The sequence below is a fragment of the Scyliorhinus canicula genome, chromosome 2 (genome assembly GCF_902713615.1).
Source record: "Scyliorhinus canicula chromosome 2, sScyCan1.1, whole genome shotgun sequence".
Classification (NCBI taxonomy): Eukaryota; Metazoa; Chordata; class Chondrichthyes; order Carcharhiniformes; family Scyliorhinidae; genus Scyliorhinus; species Scyliorhinus canicula.
The window spans coordinates 253,685,023-253,701,089 of NC_052147.1; the positions used below are offsets into that span (position 1 = coordinate 253,685,023).

A 16,067-nucleotide genomic window follows, 5' to 3' on the forward strand; every position below is an offset into this window, starting at 1 on the left:
TTGAGTACGGACGCGGCCCCCCTGACCCCTACACCACAGGCTGTGAATGTTTCCCATCCCTGCCATACACCACACCCACAGACAGCCACTGACACACCAACCTGATGCGACATCTTATAAAATGGTATTCCCTGTCGACAATCGTAGAAGCACTGTTAGTCATAGCAATACTCTGCAGTGTCATCTAAACACCAAGACTTCGGAAATGGCAACGGAAATTCTCCCACACTCCGGTATATACACTCAGACCTCCTATTTTCAGATTCCAACAAAAACCCCACTCTCTCTAAGTAAATAAAGTGCATCGACTAATTTTTTTGCTTGTTCTGATAAAAGGAAAATGTGAAATTCTGCACTTAACTGCCAAGATAAAGAGAAATGTAATGCTGCTATTATATAGTTTATACTGTTTGTAAATTCTTTTGATTGACTAAGGATAGTTTAGAGAAGGATAAGAGGTTCCCGTGTTTTGTAATGCATGCTTGAATGTCATAGCGCCCCTTAGAAATTTATAATGATGTGATGTACATAAAGCAATTTAGGTAAAGGTTCCAATCCATAGGACAGAGTAGAATAGAACCTGTCCTTCATTGCGGGTGCTCGACTTAGGCAGAGAACAAAGAAGATTCAGTAATACGATCCTTCACGCTTCGCATTGAGGATCACAAGGAGGAGTGCAACAATCTGGGATGGCCACTTTCAGTGTATAAAATGGACACTCGCAGAGCCTACAGGGAAAAATGGACAATACTAAGCAACAAGCAGGCAGAGAGTCTGAATATATATTTGGAAGGCAGACTGGAGATGGAATCGAAGTTCTGGGTCGATTTACATATTGATGGCCCATCTCCGGGAAACAAAAACGAGTGCTCAGGTAGCCGATACTCCTCCAGGTAGTCCAGCGCCACTACCCCAACCAGAAGACACAAACAAAGCAAAGCCAACGGCCACTTGGGACACGCCCAGCCATCAAGGCACCCACCCCTTTATTGGCTTAGATCGATGGCAGTGATCAAGAAGCTGCCCAATTAATTGGGACCAAGTTTAAGGCCCGCCTAAAAGCGCACAAAGCCCCTCCAAGTACAGGAAGGAACCCCCGCCAAAGGTTCAGTCTCTTAAATTTGGCTCTCAAGCAGAGAGACCCTTCCACCAGCACCACCAGAAGCAAGTAAGTTCAAGTTCAACGCTCGCTACCAGACGGATGACCTTAGCTGTACTCCTGTTACCTCTTCAAACCCAACAGCCTCAGATCCGAACAACGGCCATTGTTCCTCTGACATAAGTGGGCACCTGAAGTTAAGTATAGGTGTTAGTGATAGATATAGTTTAGCCGGTAGTGTTATTGTGCATGAGTAAATCATACTGAGTGTAAATAAAGTACCACTGACTTTGAACTAACTAACTGGTGTATTGGCTCTTCGATCGGTATTCGGGTTGGACCTTGTGGCGGTAACGAGAGATACCCGGCGACTCTGAAAGTATACTCATAATTAGGATTAAGAAATATTTATAGCAAGTAAACAGAGCAACAGTGTGCGGAGTCTGCACGTTCTCCAAGTATCTGCGTGGATGCACCAGATTCCTCACACAAGTCCCGAAAGACGTGCTTGTTCAGTGAATTGGACATTCTGAATTCTCTCTCTGTGTACCCGTACAGGTGCCAGAGTGTGGCGACTAGGGGATTTTCACAGTAACTTTATTGCAGTGTTAATGTAAGCCTATTTGTGACAATAAAGATTATTATTTTTACAGACAGTGAGGAGAATTTTTTTCTCTCTCATGGAAGTGAGTCTTTGGTACTCTCTTCCACAAAAGGCAGTGGAAGCAGAGTCTTTGACTCTTTATGGCAGAGTTAGATTGATTCTTGACAAACAAGGGGATGAAAGGTTACCGGTTGGGTGGTTAAAGTCAGATCAGTTATGGTCTTGTTCAATGGTGGAACAGCGACACATTGTGCACTCTTGCTCCTATGTCATATTTTTGTATCTCTCACTTCTTAAGCAGTCCCTCAGGATTGAAGATGAAATAATAATAATCACTTGTCACAAGTAGGCTTCAATGAAGTTACTGTGAAAAGACCCTAGTCGCCACATTCATGCACCTGTTCGGGAAGGCCGGTACGGGAATTGAACCCACGCTGCTGGCCTGCTTGGTCTGCTTTACAAGCCAGCTGTTTAGCCCATTGTGCTAAACCAACCCCTGACTTGCTTCCCCTCTGATTCAATGGGTTCTGAAACGGCTGAGAAGCCCAATGCAAGATCTGCGGACTTTGCCACATGAGGGGCAGGGGATGCTTGAAAGGTTGGATAGATGGGCCTTTTGGACTTTTATGCTCTCTGTCTCTGAACTCTTTTTGAGTTATCTGACACCTGAAATCCATTTCTGTGCATTCCTGACAGTTGAGCGATATGTTCAGTGCCTTCCTGAATACCTCTGTGCTGCCTTTTGGTTAAATCATCTGCAGGCAGGGGATCAGCATCCACCTCTCTTGACACCTTTACTGCCTGAGTGTAGCTTGTCCAATATTATTCCCTCAAGTTAAATTTAGGAACACTGAAGCCATCTTCTTCTGCCTGCACCACAAACCCCATAGCTTCCACTCCATCCATTATCTAAAATGCAACTGCACTACTTACAACGTCCTTGCTGTACAATTTACTTGAGGTGAATTTTTTAGATTGTATCTCTCCATCAGAAAGACAACAGCATCAACAACTTGCATTTGTAAAGTGCCTTTATGTACCAAGGCACTACACAAATGTAGAATCAGATAGAAAATGAACCTTGAAAACAAAAACAGCTTTTAAGAGGGGATAACCAGAAAGTTGGGGTTTTAGGAAGAATGAGAAGTGGAGTGACAAATCTGTTTAAGGAATGAATTTCAGAGGTGGGGCCTTTCAAGCCTAAATGCAAGGCCACCAATAATAGGATGAATGGGAAGGGAATGCACAGGTGTTTATGAGCTGGAGGAGTCGGCGGCGGTGGTGGGGTGGGGGGGGGGGGGGGTAGATGTTGTAGAGCTGGAGTGTTACAGTGTTAAGGAGGGGTAAAGGAGGGGTTAAAGAGGGTGAAGCATGAAAATAAGAACTTTAAATTAGAGCCCTGGAGGATCATGAAGTCAGTCTGGGTCAACAAGGATAGATGTAATGGGTGATTGGGATGGAGCACAGAATTTTGGAGGAACTGATTCTGCAGGATGGGATGCCAGCCAATAGAGTATTGGAGTTGTCAAACCTGAATGTGACACAAGGACAGATAAGAGTTTAGGAATCTGTCAGCTGAGACAAAGTTGCAACATAAATGTAAGCTATTGCTGTGCTTTTTCAGATTACAAAAGCTGTATGTTTAGTTGCTTACAGGAAGCAGTCATACGTAACAAACAGGAATAGTAGCCCATAATATAGCACCTCCACCAGTGCCTCAGACCGTGTAAAATTCTCATCCCTGTTGTCGTGTGCAGTCTCAACTATTTCGTAACAAGGAGCGTAGACCACAAGGGATACATTGATGCATTATTATGAGATTTCCCTCCAAATTCTATAAAAGGTTTGAAAAACAAGTGATACAAGTTCTATCCTTTCCTATATATTTTTTCCCCATCTCAATCATTCAGTAATGCCACAGGTATATACAGTACAGTGGCAATATAACAAAGTATATTTCATTTCATTATATCTTGCCATATCTACAGAGTTCCATGCTTCATTTTGGAATTATTGACCTGTTACCCTGACATCTGTTGTGGAAAAATCATTGGAATCCCTAACTTTCTCCAGTTCTGATGCAATAGCATTAACTTGAAACATCAACTGTGTGCTTTTCTGAAGGTGCTGCTAGAGCTGCTGAGTATTTCCAGAAATTTCTGTTTTTATTTCATTATTGAAATCTAATAGGAAAGAGGCAGTGGAAAAATTAGAGCTGATGAGAAAGAGCTGGCATGAATTTGTAAAGTAGAAGTCATATCCAGCACACCAAATTGAATGTGTGAGGTACTAACTAAAGTAGTAAACAGAGAAAAGTTAATGGATATAATAATAATAATCATTTATTGTCACAAGTAGGCTTCAATAAAGTTTTTTATAATGTTTTTTAAGATTTAGAGCACCCAGTTCTTTTTTTCCCACTTACGGGGCAATTTAACGTGGCCAATTCACCTACCTTGCACATCTTTGGGTTGTGCGGGTGAAACCCACGCAAACACGGGAAGAATGTGCAAACTCCACACGGACAGTGACCCAGAGCCGTGATCGAACCTGGTACCTCGGTGCCGTGAGGTAGCAGTGCTAACCACTGCGCCGCCATGCTGCCCTGGCTTCAATAAAGTTACTGTGAAAAGCCCCTAGTCGCCACATTCTGGCACCTGTTTGGGGAGGCCGGTACGGGATATAGATATGTAGTTATAGAAGGCATTCAAAAGTACTCCACATAAGATATGATTAAGTAAAATTAAAGTTCATGAAATTAAAGACAAATTATTGATGGGGTTAGAAGATTGGTTAAATGGTAGAAGATAAGGATAATGAATATGACCGAATTGGAATGAAGTGACTAGTAGAGTCCCACAATAATCTATGTTCTGGCCTCGGTAATTACTATATTTATTAATGTCTTGGATAATGCAATAAAGAGCCAGATTTTCTCTTGACACAAAGATTGTGGCATCGTAAGTAGCATAATCAGATACATAAAAATGCAGAGATCGGGATGAACTAAGTGAGTGAGAAAAACTGGCTGATGGATTTCAATGCAGGCAAGTATGAAGTCATCCATTTTGGTCCAGAAAAGGATGATTCAGAGTATTATTTAAATGGGGAAGAGCTAACAACATTGATGGTCCAAAAAGATGGTCCACATACACAGATCACAAATGTAGTAAGGTACAAAAACACAAAAAGTCTAATAGTATGTTAGCCTTTATATCTAGAGTGTAGAATATAAAGGAGAAGAAATTTAGGCACATTTATACAAAGCACGAGGATGCTTCTGTGCATCATATGGAAGGAGTCCTGCGCAGATTCAGCGAAACATTACCCAGGGCTTGCAAGGGTGGGTTATGAGAGAACATTACATAAACTAGGCTCACATTCCTTGAAATATAGAAGGTTAAGGATTGATTTGACTAAGGTTTTCATCATATTGAAAGGAATGAATAGGGTTGATAAGAGAGTCTAGGACATGGAACTGCAACTTTAAAATCTGAGTCAAGCCACTCAGAAGAGAAGTTAGGAAACACTTCTGGAGGAAATGTGTGGTAGAAGTGTGGAACTCTCTCCCACAAATGTAGTAAGTGCTGGCTCAATTAATAATTTAAAATCAGAGATCGGTAGCCATTAGGGATATGGAATCAAGGCAGATAAATAGAGTTGAAATGTATCACGGCCATGATCCCTTAGAATGGTGCAGTCGGCACGAGGGGCTGAGTAGCCTACCTATGTTAAGACCTATGTTAATACCTTCTAAGAGTGCTGTCTCCCAAATGGCTGAAAGGCCTCTTTAACGCAGAATCCATCATAAATGGGAGCCAAAGGACTTCATGACATTCCTGGTCCAAAACATGGCCAATGGTCTCACCATGTAACTAACATAAAAAACACAGCAGAGCAAATGACCTCAAAAGATAGCCAGCATAAAAACACAGTCTGGTTGTAGAATCATACTGAAAATGAAAAATGAAATGAAAATCGCTTATTGTCACGAGTAGGCTTCAATGAAGTTACTGTGAAAAGCCCCTAGTCGCCACATTCCGGCGCCTGTCCGGGGAGGCTGGTACGGGAATCGAACCGTGCTGCTGGCCTGCTTGGTCTGCTTTAAAAGCCAGTGATTTAGCCTAGTGAGCTAAACCAGCCCCTGTGTGTCAGACTAAAAACAGGCCCAAAGCTTTCTGGTCCAATTCTCTGTGATGCTCGCTTAATCACTGTCAGTTTTATTGGCACATCCAAACATATAATCAACATTACAAGTTGTATCCAATAAGCCTTCACCATATTTTCTGCTCACAAAACATCAGACATATTCATTTAAATAAGAACTTCATGGAAATATTCAACTTAAAAACAATTACAGGCATCAAACTTTACAATGCCATCTGTTTGCAATTATAACACCAGTTACAAAAACCATGAAAAATATTTCAAACTAATGACATCACAAGTAATATAATACTTCAATGTCATATAACTTTTGTTCCTGTGTTGCACTGTTTCAACCATTCAAATCAGTAAAATCAATGAGTCAGTGGATAAGACAAAGCTGAAGCATTTGCAACCATCTTTAGACAGAAGATACGAGTCAATGATCCATCTCAGCCTCCTCCTGAGGTCGCTAGCATCACAGACGCCAGTCTTTAGCAAATTTGATTCACTCTACATGATATCAAGAAACAGCTGAACACACTGGATATAAGGCAGACTACGAAACCTGACAACTTGCCGCTTGTGGTACTGAAGATTTCTGTTCCAGAACTAGCTGTGCCCTTTCAGCACAGCTACAATACTGGTATCTACTCAGCAATGCAGAAAATTGCTCAGGAATGCCCTGTCCAGAAAAAGCAGGACATTTTCCAATCCAACAAATTATCGCTCCATTAGTCTACTCTCAAATCATCAAAATGTGATGGATGGTGTCAACAGCGCTTTGAAATGAAAAAAAAATGAAAATCGTTTATTGTCACGAGTAGGCTTCAATGAAGTTACTGTGAAAAGCCCCTAGTTGCCACATTCCGGCGCCTGTCCGGGGAGGCTGGTACGGGAATCGAACCATACTGCTGGCCTGCTTTAAAAGCCAGCGATTTAGCACAGTGAGCTAAACCACTATTACTCAACAGCGGCATTTACTCAACAATAGCCAGTTCAGCAACACTCATTTAGGTTCCACTATGGCAATCAACTCCAGACATGACTACAGCTTGGTCCAAACGTGGACAAAAGTGCTAAATTTCTGAGATAAAGTGAGAGTGCCTGTTCTTCGGTTGAGAATTGCGGAAAAGCAAGATTAAAAAATGAACTTGGGATAAAATGAAACAAAAAAGGAAGTTGATAAGGGCAGCTGTCTGAAGAGATTTGATAGCAAATTAGCATGTCAGTGAGAAAAGCATTTACCTTATATGGGTAGGGGGAAACAATGGGGTTTAGAAGAGTAACTTCAAAGTGGAAAGATAAGGAAACTGACATGTATATGCTAAAATCTGGATCCACAGGGTGGGTAACATCAAAGGCATAGGATGATATATCCATAACACAATAATAGGAGAAAGGATACGGTAGCAACAACCACCACAGCCACACCCAGCTGCAGAAACAGTCTTCCAAAAACAAGTTATTGCTAAATAAATAGTAAGTTAAGATCCGTAACTCAAACTGAGAAGATTTTGTCTTGGTTGAAACTGAAGTCTGTTTTCCCAACATGGCCAAATAACTTGAGCGTGGTAATTATCTGCTGGATTTAGTTATATAATACTGGATGTTGTTTAGGAAAAAATAGGTGTCTCAGAGTTCTCAGGAAACGTAGGTAGTTGGGAAACACGGGTAACATCATGTAACTCTGTGTATATAACCAGTGAAATTAACGTTGTAGTGTATTATTGTCGTTCTTGCTGTTTTCTTTTCTTTTAAGTTAATAAATATTCTTTATTAATTGTTCATACAATGACTGGACTATTCCTACCTGGTTCACATATCATTTCTCAGTCGACCAAATTGAAAATATACACCACTAAGACCGGTGTTCCCAGTTACCCTTCTGGGTTTTGGAGTACCCTCAAAATTATCAGTGGGGTTCTTAGCACTAATAACCAAAGCAGCAAGGAGTCCCAGCAAAATTGATGTCAATGGGAATCGTAGGAAAACCTTGCGACAGTTCTAGTCATGCATAACTCCCTTGTTGAAGCCCAATCATCTCATCCCTATGACACTGCTATTGTAGTGTCCTAGGCCAGACCATTTTCACCTACTTCACCACTGACCTTCCTCCATCACAGGGGTCACACATGAGGGTGATAACTGGTGACTGCAGATGTCCTGTTCCAACTTCTCAGGTACTGAAGCAGTCAATGCAAGCATGCAACAAGATCTGGACAATAAGCAGGCTGAGAAGTGGCAAGTAACATTCATGCCGTACAAGTGTCAGGCAACGACCATCTTCAATCTTCAGCAAGAAAGAATATAATCATCTCTTGAGTACGATAGCACTACCATTACTGATTCCCCCACCATCAACACTCTGGAGGTTACCTTTGTCAAGAAACTTAATTATATCAGCCATATGAATATTGTGGCTACAAGAACAGGTCAAGACTAGTAATTCTATGCTGATTAATTCTTCTCACTCTCCAAAGCATGTCCGTCATCTATAAGGTGCAAATCAGTGCTCTTATGACTCTACACATGCCTGGATGAATGCATCTCCAACAACATTCAAGAAGATTGACAGAATCCAGGGCAAAGCAGCCCACTCAGCAACTTATCCACCACCTTAAGAATTAATTTCCTCCAGCACTGACGCACAGTGGCAGCAGTATGTACCATCTACAAAATGCACGGTGGCAACTCGCCCAGACTAATTCAACAGAACCTTCCAAACTTATAACCTCTACTACCTAGAAGGGCAAAGGCATAAGACACATGAGAACACAATACCTGCAAGATCCTTTCCAAGTCAGACACTACCTTGACTTGGAACTATATCATAGTTTCTTTATTGTTGCTGGGGCAAAAACATGGAATTCCCTCCCAAACAGCACTGTGGATATACCTACACCTCAAGGACTGCAACAGTACAAGAAGGCAGCTCACCACTTCTGGAAGGCAACTAGGAATAGCCAGCAACGTCCACATCCCATAAATGATTTTTTTTTTTAAGATAGTTCCAGTTTAAGGATCCACTGGTCATAATTTCTCTGACATCTCTTACACGTTAAGGTATAAAATTAGTTAAATTAATTCTCTACAACTGAGGGCCAACCAAGCACCAGATTTTGAAGTACTTTCCAGTCTATGCCCATAACGCTCGACTCCCTTGTCTATCAGAAACTATCGAGAATAGAATTCCACAGACTAATGACCCTACTTTTATACTTGATTCCCCTTGTAATAAATGTCAACATTTCATTTTCCTGCCCAATCATTTGTTGCACCTGCACACTGACTTTGTGATTCATGTACCAGGACACCTAGATCCCTCTGTGCAGTAGAGATCTGTGGTCTCTCTCAATTCAATTCATATACTATTCTATTCTTCCGGCCAAAGTAGACATATTCATATTTATCCACATTATACTTCATCTACTAAATTCCTGGCCACTCACATAACCTGTCTATCCCCCTTTGCAGACTCTACTTGACAACTTACTTTCCTACCTTGGTGTCCTCTGCAAATTTAGCTATTCAACCCCTTCATCCAAATCATTGATGTAGATTGTAAATAGTTGAGGCCCCAGCACCAATCCCTGCGGCACTCCACAAGTTACAGCTTGCCAACTGAAAAAAGATCCATTTTCCCATACTCTCCGCTTCCTCTATCGACTAAATCTTTGCTTGACGCTTTCCCAGTAGGGTATGTTAATTCCACAACACCAGAATGGTTACCAATATAAACCTAACCATGCCCACGAGAAAGAGAAAATACAATGTACTATATGAGCACAGACAATAGATACTATTATATTAATATGCAAACTATATACAGTTCATAACACAATAAATAATCTATATAATAAATGTAATTTTGAAAGTTAGTTGTACTTTGGTCTTCCCAGACATTTTAACTTTAATATTAGTCACAATTAAGACAAAGACACAAGGAGAATGTGTTAATTGGGGCGTTAAAATTAGCCAGAATGATGTTCAGGGTCTTTTATACTCAATCCTGAGATCTTCAGAACAAGTCGAATAATAAAATACTGCTTTCTAATGCCTGGAGTTACAAGGGCAGCATATGACACCCAAAATAACAGTCTCATCTGGGGAGCCACATTCTGGGCTGATCAGCAATAACCCTGACCCATCTCGCATCTTATCTGGTGATGATATTCAGTGGGTTCACAAGCCTCAAGGACGGCTTTTCATTTTAAACACAAGTGCTTTAAACGTCTGGCATGGTAACTTTTTTTTATTCATACAATTCTTGAGCTGAATATTCATCTTTGATTCAATTATTTCAATGTCAAATCTTTTTTACACAGTTATCAACACCAAGAAAGCTAAATGAACTGATTAAAATAAAAGCTCTCATTTTGGAAAGAAAACTCTCATTTTGACCGATGTCACCTTATATGTGGAATGTTTCTGCAGGTGTAGATGAATGTCATTAGATAATGGAAAATATGCAAATGTACCACAATCTCAGTTTTGATATGTACAATCAAATAATTCCATTACTGAACAGTAATGACTTAAGCAGCTTATAATTACTAAAACAAACTGGGCTAATAATACTTTACTGTTCATAGTGAGATAAATGAGCTCTTCTATACTGTTATCACAAATGCAGTTTAAATAGCATGCCGTGCTCACGCATGGAATAAGAAAGTGAGTTGAAAGTGAGCCTCCATTATAATCTTTATTGTATTGATGGTGACAAATGATAGACCGTTAGAATGAGCATTTAATGTTTTTGTACCTATAAAGGAAAAAATTGAATATTAATGCGGTCAATCATAATGTCATTTGTGAAACATTATATACTCCCTTCTCATTCTGCATGTTTTCAGGAGAAGGGGGGCTATCATTTTTTTGTGCATCAATAGTTTAATTCAGATTTTGCTCAAGTTATCAATCAGTGTCACAGTTGCGGCTGATCCCAAGTTCTTATTTGATTACAATATTATTATGCTGTCTCTGTTTTAAAGGAAAGGAGGCAAGACAGATTAGAAGGTAGCCAAAAACCCTTTCATTAAAAAAAATGTTGCAGGACTGGAACCAATGTCCTAGGGGGTGCTTTTGCTAACACTGTTGGGGAGGTTTTAAATTAATGTGGCAGGGGGATGGGAACCAGATTAGGAAGTTAGAGGCCAGTAAAGAAGCAGCAACTAAAGCCGGTAAGGTATGAGATAATAAACTCCATGTGACTAAGGGGCAGAGTCGACAGGGAAGAGATGATGAACGCAAAGGGACAGGTGGTCTGTCGTGTATTTGTTTTAATGCGAGAAGTGTAGCAGGTAAGGCAGATGAATTTAGGGCTTGGATCAGTACCTGGGAATATGATGTTATTGGTATTACTGAGACTTGGTTGAAGGAAGGGCAGGACTGGCAACTGAATATCCCAGGGTATAGATGCTTCAGGAGGGATAGAGAGGGAGGTAGAAGGGGTGGAGGAGTTGCATTACTCGTCAGAGATGATATCACAGCTGTGATTAAGGAGGGCACGATGGAGGATTCGAGCACTGAGGCAATATGGGTGGAGCTAAGAAATAGGAAGGGTGCAGTAACATTGTTGGGACTTTACTACAGGCCTCCCAAAAGTGAGCATGAAGTAGAGGTACAAATATGCAGACAGATTATAGAAAAATGTAGGAGCAATAGGGTGGTTGTGATGGGAGATTTTAACTTCCCCAATATCGAATGGGATTCGTGTAGTGTTGGAGGCGTAGATGGAGCAGAGTTTGTAAGGAGAATCCAGGAGAGTTTTTTAGAGCAGTATGTAAATAGTCCAACTCGGGAAGGGGCCATACTGGACCTGGTATTGGGGAATGATCCCGGCCAGGTGGTTGATGTTTCAGTCGGTGATTACTTTGGGAATAGCGATCACAATTCCGTAAGTTTTAGAATACTCATGGACAAGGACAAGAGTGGTCCGAAAGGAAGAGTGCTAAATTGGGGAAAGGCAGAGTATAACAAAATTCGGCAGGAGCTAGGGAATGTGGATTGGGAGCAGCTGTTTAAGGGTAAATCCACATTTGAAATGTGGGAGTCTTTTAAGGAAAGGTTGATTAGAGTGCAGGACAGACATGTTCCTGTGAAAATGAGAGATAGAAATGGCAAGATTAGGGAACCATGGATGATGGGTGAAATTGTGAGACTAGCTAAGATGAAAAAGGAAGCATATGTAAGATCGAGGCGACTCAAAACTGATGAAGCTTTGGAGGAATATCCGAAAGTAGGACGAATCTCAAACGAGCAATAAAAAGGGCTAAAAGGGATCATGAAATATCTTTGGCTAACAGGGTTCAGGAAAATCCCAAAGCCTTTTATTCGTATGTAAGGAGCAAGAGGGTAACTAGGGAAAGGATGGGCCCACTCAAAGACAAGAGAGGGAATTTATGGGTGGACTCGGAGGAAATGGGTGAGATTCTTAATGAGTACTTTGCATCGGTATTCACAAAGGAGAGGGACAAGACGGATGTTGAGGCTAGGGATGGATGTTTAAATACTCTAGGTCAAGCTGTCATACGGAAAAGGGAAGTTTTGGGTATTCTAAAAGACATTAAGGTGGACAAGTCCCCAGGACCGGATGGGATCTATCCCAGGTTACTGAGGGAAGCGAGGGTCGAAATAGCTGGGGCCTTAACAGATGTCTTTGCAGCATCCTTGAGCACGGGTGAGGTCCCGGAGGACTGGAGAATTGCTAATGTTGTCCCTTTGTTTAAGAAGGGTAGCAGGGATAATCCAGGGAATTATAGACCTGTGAGCTTGACGTCAGTGGTAGGCAAACTGTTGGAGAAGATACTGAGGGATAGGATCTATTCACATCTGGAAGAAAATAGACTTATCAGTGATAGGAAGCATGGTTTTGTGCAAGGAAGTTCATGTCTTACAAACCTAATAGACAAAGTTAATTGATGAGGGAAGGGCTGTAGATGTCATATACATGGACTTTAGTAAGGCGTTTGATAAGGTTTCCCATGGCAAGTTGATGGCAAAAGTGAAGTCTTATGGGGTTCAGGGTGTACTAGCTAGATGGATAAAGAACTGGCTGGGCAACAGGAGACAGAGAGTAGTGGTGGAAGGGAGTGTATCAAAATGGAGAAGGGTGACTAGTGGTGTTCCACAGGGATCCGTGCTCGGACCACTGTTGTTTGTGATCTACATAAATGACCTGGAGGAAGGTATAGGTGGTCTGATTAGCAAGTTTGCAGATGATACTAAGATTGGTGGAGTTGCAGATAGCGAGGAGGACTGTCAGAGAATACAACAAAATATAGATAGATTGGAGAGTTGGGCAGAGAAATGGCAGATGGAGTTCAATCCAGGCAAATGCGAGGTGATGCAATTTGGAAGATCAAATTCAAGAGCGGACTATATGGTCAATGGAAGGGTCCTGGGGAAAATTAATGTACAGAGAGATCTGGGAGTTCAGGTCCATTGTACCCTGAAGGTGGCAACGCAGGTTGATAGAGTGGTCAAGAAGGCATACAGCATGCTTGCCTTCATCAGACGGGGTATTGAGTACAAGAGTAGGCAGGTCATGTTACAGTTGTATAGGACTTTGGTTAGGCCACATTTGGAATACTGCGTGCAGTTCTGGTCGCCACATTACCAGAAGGATGTGGATGCTTTGGAGAGGGTGCAGAGGAGGTTCACCAGGATGTTGCCTGGTATGGAGGGTGCTAGCTATGAAGAAAGGTTGAGTAGATTAGGATTGTTTTCGTTGGAAAGACGGAGGTTGAGGGGGGACCTGATTGAGGCCTACAAAATTATGAGAGGTATGGACAGGGTGGATAGCAACAAGCTTTTTCCAAGAGTGGGGGTGTCAGTTACAAGGGGTCACGATTTCAAGGTGAGAGGGGGAAAGTTTAAGGGAGATGTGCGTGGAAAGTTTTTTACGCAGAGGGTGGTGGGTGCCTGGAACGCTTTACCAGCGGAGGTGTTAGAGGCGGGCACGATAGCATCATTTAAGAGGCATCTAGACAGGTATATGAATGGGCGGCAACAGGGGGAAGTAGACCTTGGAAAATAGGAGGCAGGTTTAGATAAAGGATCTGGATCGGCGCAGGCTGGGAGGGCCGAAGGGCCTGTTCCTGTGCTGTAATTTTCTTTGTTCTTTGTTCTGCCCCTTGTTTCCCTGACTATAGATCCAATAATAACAGCACAGCAAGAAAATATTATCTTAAAAATACTTTCAATGCTAACAGTGAAAACTATTGAATAAAAGTTCTCACCGCCAAGTAAAATATATCAGGTAGAAAATTAGTACCATTTTACAATATAACCACATTTGGACAAGGGCTAGACACTTCTATATTCAACCAATTATGTTATTCACTTTTCATGAATATGGCACACTCAGTTTCTAAGAAAATGTTCTCATGCCGAACAACTCCTATAGGCTCATATGACATGCTGTAAGGATAAGGTTCTGCAGGCAACACAAGAATAGGTTGCAACTCATAAATGTTGAGCGTTGTTATTAATGTACAAAAAATATATTTCCAAACACATTATACTTGCCTGTTATGGTAAAATGCTCTGAAGTCACAACTGAAAATAAATTATTCTCCAAAATACTCAGCAGCTTTAAAAAGAGCTGTAGGCTTTTTAAGTGCTTCACCAATAACCTTATACATTAATCAAATTAACTTACTTATGGTGGATAGGTTCTTCTTTTGGGCAGAGCAAACTATCACACATGGTAAAATGCGTGGAAACACAAAGCCAAAATCACTGTACTCATGTTAGCTCTTCAGTGAACTTTAAATATCAGCATGTCCCAGTTACTGACCTGGTAATGTCAGGAAACCTGATTGGAAAATACAGCACTTGACACTTGGGTCTAATGTGTTTCTCAAGTTCTTTGGGTCGATGATCAGGAATTAGCTTCATGAAAGTGCCAATGGACATGAGGAATGATTCCATATTAAATGCCGAATTAAACACGACCACATCAGCCACCAAGCTGAAAATAGAGGAATTTGGCGGTTAAAAAAAGTACAAATCTTGCTCTTGTGACTGGACTTCAGGCCCAATTTTTACCAGAAAATGTCATCTTGAGTCACAGATCAAACCTTCATTGTTGATTGTTGATATCCAAGTCATTCATGTTTTCATACCTCTTGTGGCTTCCACAAATGCATATAAAGCCTTTAGCCCCTGAACTATACATGACACTACTTCGAAAACATAAGCATTTCCCAGATGCTTTGGTCACACTGACTGTTGTAAGCAAACCTGTGGTTTGGAGGCTTTTTCAATACACTTTAACTGTGATCAGATGGACACGAACTAGAACAAGGAGTTTTCCTCGCAGTTCACTTGTGGCATTTTACCCAGATCAGGATTGTGACTGGAAATTATGTGCACAGGGAAAGCCAACTTACAGTCTACTGACTTACAGACATCTTGGTATCTGAGCAATGATTCTGTTGCACAGATCCAATTCCTCAAATTACTTATACCCCTCATTCATCTTATATCTGAATAAAATGCCAGGCACCATCTGTATCAGCTGATGCGTATTGATTAAAGTTACTGCTTACCAACTCAGTGATGTAGAAGTTCAGAAAACAACTAAAATTATCCATTTGTCCGGTATTTCCAATTATTTTTAATTTTACCATACTTCGTTCTTGGACCTCCAAGTTGGTGACCTCTCCCTGCCAAAAGATGCCCAGAATACATCTGAGACAGTGGAAGTGGAAAATGTTCAACCTCTTCTGCTGCTTCACATATGTTGTTCAGGCCTCACCACTGTAGTGGAGTATTCTGAAGATGCATGCAGGCTTGCTGGACTTGATATTTGGTATTCTCAGTCAACTTGTTATTGTTCCACAGTCTTAGTCAGATTGGACATAATTGCTGCAGTTATTCCGACGTACGTGATGATTTCAGCATGAAGTGACAAATTGCCAGTGATTGTGCAGCCTAGATGAGAAGCCATCAACAACTTCCAGCGTCACATTGTCTATGCTGATAGATGATGGTATGGCACCATCCTAGACCATGACATTTGTCTTCCTGATGCCAATGGTCAAACCAAACACTTTCCAGTGCGAGAGTCTATTAATCTGAGACTGTTGGTGTTCCTCTGTGTCGAATATTTGTGCGGCATGAGCATAACTGATAAGGATTTGGTGTACTTTTGTCTTGGATTTCAGGCAGGCAAGGCTGAAGAGTGTTCTTTCAGTTCTGGTGTGCAAA

General features: G+C 41.3%; 1 protein-coding gene across 10 annotated transcripts in view; it reads right to left on the reverse strand.

The window, feature by feature from the left end:
- The window catches only part of gtdc1 (glycosyltransferase-like domain containing 1), a 459,381-nt gene that overhangs the window by 234,303 nt on the left and 209,011 nt on the right, over positions 1-16,067 (reverse strand). For all 10 annotated transcript variants that reach the window (XM_038789963.1, XM_038789957.1, XM_038789967.1 and 7 more), the window contains one exon: positions 14,653-14,826. In XM_038789963.1, coding sequence (XP_038645891.1) covers positions 14,653-14,826 — 174 coding nt within the window. The remainder of the gene's footprint in view (positions 1-14,652; positions 14,827-16,067) is intronic.